The following is a 6,192-nucleotide window of genomic DNA, read 5'->3' on the forward strand; positions in this document are numbered from 1 at the left end:
AAAAGAAAGAAAAATAAAACAGATATACACTGAGTAGGACAGCCTGGGAATTCCGTCCATCCCGCAGTAGCAACCATTGGGATGGTCCCAGCCATTTCTCATCATCAGCAAAGTCCCTGAACACCTTGGTGCCTGCATTTCCCATCCTTTGGGCAGTTCCTTAAATCCTCAAAGGCCTTGTACACCCCTAAAAGGAACTGGAGTTCCCGCTAGATCCCCTAAAGGACTTTCGAGTCATGATCTCTGCTCAGTGCAATCTCTGCCTCCTGGGCTCAAGCGATTCTCCTGCCTCAGCCTCCTGAGTAGCTGAGAGTACAGGTGTGCGCCACCATGCCCGGCTGACTTTTGCATTTTTAGTGGAGACGGGGTTTGGCCATGTTGGCCAGGCTGGTCTCAAACTCCTGACCTCGTGATCCACCCACCTCGGCCTCCCAAAGTGCTGGAACTACAAGCGTAAGTCACCGAGCCCGGCCAAGTCTTTCATTCCATACTCAGTTCCATGGCTGCACGGTGTCCTCACACACTCTCCCACACCCTGGTGGGCTGCTGATTCTTCTGGAAACAATCCTAGGGTCCTGTTACCTCTCTGTTCCAGAAGAAGGGCCCCCCAGTTTCCTTTATCATGGTGGTCCAGTTCTGTGGCTGGGAGGTGCACATTGCCGACTTGGCCGTCAGGGAATAGGAGTACGAGAACTGCCCGTTCACCTCCAGTAACACATACTCGGCATCGACGACCTCCTGGAAACGGTCTTTTCGCCACCTAGGACACAGGCATGGGGCAGGGCTGCGCGGGGAGCAGGGACAACCCAGAAAGACCCGGGCCACAGCCACCTGGACGGCTGCAAAACCACTTGGGGGGTGGGAGGTGACAGAGAGCAAAGCCAAGGATGCCTGCCGCTCCCAGGTGAGGATGTCGTGTGTGGGCTGCAGGGAGGCCAGGAGACAGAGCTGGGTGGATGGGGAGATGGGTAGCAGCCAGCACTGAGCATTGATAACAGGGAGGAAAGAAAAGCCTGCTCGGGGGCCAGGCGTGGCGGCTCATGCCTGTAATCCCAGCACTTTGGGAGGCCAAGGCAGGCGGATCCCCTGAGCTCAAGAGTTCAAGACCAGCCTGGGCAACATGGCAAAACCCCGTCTCTACTGAAAACACAAAAATTAGCCTGGCACGGTGGTGCACGCCTGTAATCCCAGATACCAGGGAGGCTGAGGCAGGAGAATCGCTTGAGCCAAGGAGGTAGAGGTTGCAGTGAGCCGAGATCACGCCACTGCACTCCAGCCTGGGCGACAGAGCAAGACTCTGTCTCAAAAAATACATACATACATACAATCTTCAATCCAGTTCTTGGGCACACTGACCACATGTCGAGTACTCGGTAGCCACATATAGTTCATGGCTGCCGGATTGGAAGGAACAAATTGTGGAGCATTTCCATGGCAAAATGTTCTACTGGGCAGTACGGGTGTGAGGTTACAGCAGGGTCAAGTTGGCTGTAGTTATGACCCCCAGGTAGGGGCAGAGCCACCCATCTGACCAGGTAAATGCAGACATTATACCCAGCAGGAATGGGCAGGGAGAATAAGATGAAGGAAGACAAGGCCGGGCGTGGTGGCTCATGCCTGTAATCCCAGCACTCTGGGAGGCCAAAGTGGGTAGATCACCCAAGGTCAGGAGTTTGAGACCAGCCTGACCAACACGGTGAAACCCCATCTCTACCAAAAACACAAAAATTAGCCGGGTGTGGTGGCAGGCACCTGTTATCCCAGCTACCCGGGGGCTGAGGCATGAGAATCCCTTGAACCTGGGAGATGGGGGCTGCAGTGAGTCAAAATCACGTCACTACACTACAGCCTGGACGACAGAGTGAGACTCCCTCTCAAAAAAAAAAAAAAAAAAAAGTCCAGGCGCGGTGGTTCACACCTGTAATCCCAGCACTTTGGGAGGCCGAGGCGGGCGGATCACGAGGTCAGGAGATCGAGACCATCCTGGCTAACACGGTGAAACCCCGTCTCTACTAAAAACACAAAAACTTAGCAGGGCATGTTGTCGGGCGCCTGTAGTCCCAGCTACTCGGGAGGCTGAGGCAGGAGAATGGCGTGAACCCGAGAGGCGGAGCTTGCAGTGAGCCGAGATTGTGCCACTGCACTCCAGCCTGGGCCACAGAGCAAGACTCCGTCTCAAAAAAAAAAAAAAAGACAGCAGGACCCACGGATGGGGCAATGGGAGTGTTATGGACTGAGCTGTGCTCCTCCCAAATTCCTATATGGGAGCCACAACCCCCACCCATGCGACTGTATTTGGAGATAGGGCCTTTGGAACGGTAATGAAGGTGATGTGGGGTGATAAGGTAGAGGATGATCTGATAGCACTGGGTCCTCAGAAGAAGAGGAACAGGTTGGGCGTGGTGGCTCTTACCTGTAATCTCAGCGCTTTGGGAGGCCAAGGCAGGAGGATCGCTAGAGCCCAGGAGTTTTAGACCAGCCTGGGCAACATGGGGAGACCCCCCCTCTCTACAAAACATTACAAAATTAGCCTGGCATGGCGGTGTGTGCCTGCAGTCCCAGCTACTTGGGAGGCTGAGGCAGGAGGACCCCCTGAGCCTGGGAGGTTGAGGCTGCAGTGAACTGTGTTCATGCCACTGCACTCCAGCCTGGGCAACAGAGCAGGACCTCAACCCAAAAAAAAAAAGGAAAGAGAGAGAGAGAGAAAAAAAAAGAGAGGAGAGAGAGAGAAAAGGAAGGAAAGAAGGGAGGAAAGAGGGAAGGAAGGAAGGGAGGAAGGAAAGAGGGAAGGAAGAAAAGAAAAGAAAAGGAAAGGAAAGGAGAAAAAGAAAAACTATGTGAGGTCATAGGGTGTAGGGTGGACTCTGATCTGATAAGACTGGTGTCCTTATAAGAACAGGAGGATGGCCGGGCGTGGTGGCTCACGCCTGTAATCCCAGCACTTTGGGAAGCCAAGGCAGGTGGATCACGAGGTCAGGGGTTTGAGACCAGCCTGACCAACATGGTGAAACCCTGTCTCTACTAAAAACACAAAAATTAGCCAGTCGTGGTGGCAGGCGCCTGTAATCCCAGCTACTTGGGAGGCTGAGGCAGGATAATCGCTTGAACCTGGGAGGCGGAGGTTGCAGTAAGCCGAGATCATGCCATTGCACTCCAGCCTGGGTGACAGAGCAGAAAAGAAAAAAAAAGAACAGGAAGACAGCAGGAGTGCATAGGCATAAAGAAAAGACCATCGGCCGGGCGCAGTGGCTCACGCCTGTAATCCCAACACTTTGGGAGGCCAAGGCGGGTAGATCATCTGAGGTCAGGAGTTCAAGACCAGCCTGGTCAACATGGTGAAACTCCATCTCTGCTAATTAGCTGGGTGTGGTGGTGGGCACCTGTGGTCCCAGCTACCCGGGAGGCTGAGGTGGGAGGATTGCTTGAGCCCAGGGGACAGAGGCTGCAGTGAGCTGAGATCATGCCACTGCACTCCAGCCTAGGCAATAGAGCAAGACCCTGTCTCAAAAAAAGAAAAGGTGTTCCAGGGAGAGGGCCCTGGGGGCCAGTGGGGTTGGGGCAGGAGCACAGTGGGAAACAGTGATCATCATCAATCATTTTGAGGGATAGAGGGGAGCCTGGAGGGCCAGGCTGGTACCCGAGGGCCAGGCTGGTACCCCAGGGCCAGGGAGCATGAGGCCCTGCCACCGTCACCACCCTGCAGCACCCCTCTGGGGTCTTACAGCTCCACCACGGGCTTCCATGGGGTATCATAGTAGACGAGGAGAGGACAGCCCAGCTGCTGGTAGGAGTAAAACACGCGCAGGTCCTGGGAGGACTTCTGCCCCTGGAAGCCGGGATCGTAGAACTCCCTTCAAGACACCAAGAAGCAGAGCTGGGGAACCTGTGAGTTCCTGCCCAGTCTGCCAACCCTTCACAGCCGCAGTTTCTTTTATGCAAATGGGGATCGTCCATGAGAGTGGGTGGAGGTGGCATCTGAGGTGGGCGATTGAGAGCCATGGACCAGATGATGCTGAAACTTCCCGTTCTAGTTAATTTTTTGGCTGGAGCACAGTAATGCAATCATGACTCACTGCAGCCTCCACCTCCTGGGCCCAAGCAGTCCTCCCACCTCAGCCTCCTGAATGGCTGGGATTACAGGCACACGCCACCACACATGGTTAATATTTTAAATGTTTGTATAGATGAGGTTTTGCTGTGTTGCCCAGGCCGGTCTCAAACTCCTGGCCTCAAGTGATTCTCTCACCTCAGCCTCCCAAAGTGCTGGGATTACAGGTGTAAGCCACCAAGCCCAGCAAAATTTCTGCTTCTTAAATTAGATCAGTGCAAAAGTAATCGAGGTTTTTTCTTTTCTTTTTTTTTTTGAGATGGAGTTTCATTCTTGTTGCTCAGGCTGGAGCACAGTGGCATGATCTCAGCTCACTGCAACTTCTGCCTCCCGGGTTTAAGCGATTCTCCTGTCTCAGCCTCCTGAGAAGCTGGGATTACAGGTGCCTGCCACCATGCCTGGCTAATTTTTTGTATTTTTAGTAGAGACGGAGTTTCATCATGTTGGCCAGGCTGGTCTTGAACTCCTGATTTCAGGTGATCCACATGCCTCAGTCTCCCAAAGTGCAGGGATTACAGATGTGAGCCACTGCGCCTGGCCAGTGTTTGCCATTACTTTCAATGGCAAAAACCGTAATTACTTTTTTTTTTTTTTTGTGAGATGGAGTCTCACTCTGTTGCCCAGGCTGGAGGACAGTGGGGTGATCTCGGCTCACTGAAACCTCCGCCTCCCGGGTTGAAGCAATTCTCCCACCTCAGCCTCCCGAGTAGCTGCGACTACAGGCATGTGCCACTACACCTGCCTAATTTTTGTATTTTTAGTAGAGACAGGGTTTCACCACGTTGGCCAGACTGCTCTCGAACTCCTGACCTCAAGTGATCTGCCCGTCTCAGCCTCCCAAAGTGCTAGGATTACAGGCATGAGCCACTGCGCCCAATCAAAACCGTAATTACTTTTGCACCAACTAACAAATCACCCAGTTTAAAGTATTTTGCAATACAGCCCACATAGACTAAGATGACACTCCCCTCTGTGTCCTCCCCAGGTTCCAAAGTCACTGCCCCTTAGCAGCCCAGAAGCACCAGTTTAGGCCTCAGCTCTAAATGGGTAACTGACTTTTGACTTGCATTTGAGGGGTCAGGTCTTACAAATCACACAGAAATGTGCACTCGCGTGGTAAGGAGCTCCCCCATGCTGGGTGCAATGAGGGGCCTTGATATGATCGAATATTTGTCACTTCCAAAAGCTCCTGCTCAAACTGGATCCCCAATATGGGGTGGGGGGCCTAGTCAGAGGTGTTTAGACCACAAGGGTAGGGCTATGAATGGCTTAGAGCCATCTTCATGGTACTGAGTGGATTTTCAACTTCAGCTTCCATGATAACTGGTTGTTTAAGAACCTAGCACCTTCTCACACCATCCCCCCACCCTCATTTTTTTTTTTTTTTTTTTTCTAGGTTGCCCAGGCTGGTCTCAAACTCCTGGCCTCAATCGATTCTCCTGCCTCAGCCTCCCAAAATGCTGGGATTACAGGTGTAAGCCACTGCACCTAGCCTCCTCCCCACCACCATCTCCCTCCTTTTTTTTTTTTTTTTTTTTATGAGACAGAGTCTCCCTGTCGCCCAGGCTGGAGTGCAGTGGTGCGATCTCTGCTCACTGCAACCTCCGCCTCCCGGTTTCAAGCAGCTCTCCTGCCTCAGCCTCCCAAGTAGCTGGCATTACAGGCGCCCACCACCATGCCTGGCTAATTTTTGTATTTTCAGTAGAGATGAGGTTTTGCCATGTTGGCCAGGCTGGTCTCGAGCTCAAGTGATCCGCCCGTCTCGGCCTCCCAAAGTGCTGGAATTACAGGCATGAGCCACCGCACCTGGCCATAACTCTTTTCTTTATAAATCACCCAGCCTGGGGTAGTCTTTGAAAGCAGCACAAATTGACTAAGGCCCAGACTCTAGTATCTGCGTGGCAGCACACACTTACTGAGCGGGACAGCACGTGGGACCAGCCAGCTGAGGCAAGAGGATCGGTTGAGCCCAGGAGGTCAAGGCTGCAGTGAGCTATAATCGCACCGCTGCACTCCAGCCTGGGCCACAGGGCCAGACCCTCTCTCTTAAAATAAATAAATATAAATAAATAAATAAAATTCTA

The 6,192-nt window shown here is 52.8% G+C and overlaps 1 protein-coding gene across 1 annotated transcript in view; it reads right to left on the reverse strand.

Annotated features, from left to right (window-relative positions):
* Positions 1 to 6,192, reverse strand: part of CATSPERD (catsper channel auxiliary subunit delta) — a 52,990-nt gene that overhangs the window by 5,412 nt on the left and 41,386 nt on the right. The window contains exons 15-16 of the mRNA XM_017847143.1: positions 3,723 to 3,851; positions 583 to 760 (exon numbers count right to left, since the gene is read on the reverse strand). Of these exons, the coding sequence (XP_017702632.1) occupies positions 583 to 760; positions 3,723 to 3,851 (307 nt within the window). The remainder of the gene's footprint in view (positions 1 to 582; positions 761 to 3,722; positions 3,852 to 6,192) is intronic.

This window comes from Rhinopithecus bieti, unplaced genomic scaffold (assembly GCF_001698545.2).
Source record: "Rhinopithecus bieti isolate Rb0 unplaced genomic scaffold, ASM169854v2 scaffold_28055, whole genome shotgun sequence".
NCBI classification, from domain to species: Eukaryota; Metazoa; Chordata; class Mammalia; order Primates; family Cercopithecidae; genus Rhinopithecus; species Rhinopithecus bieti.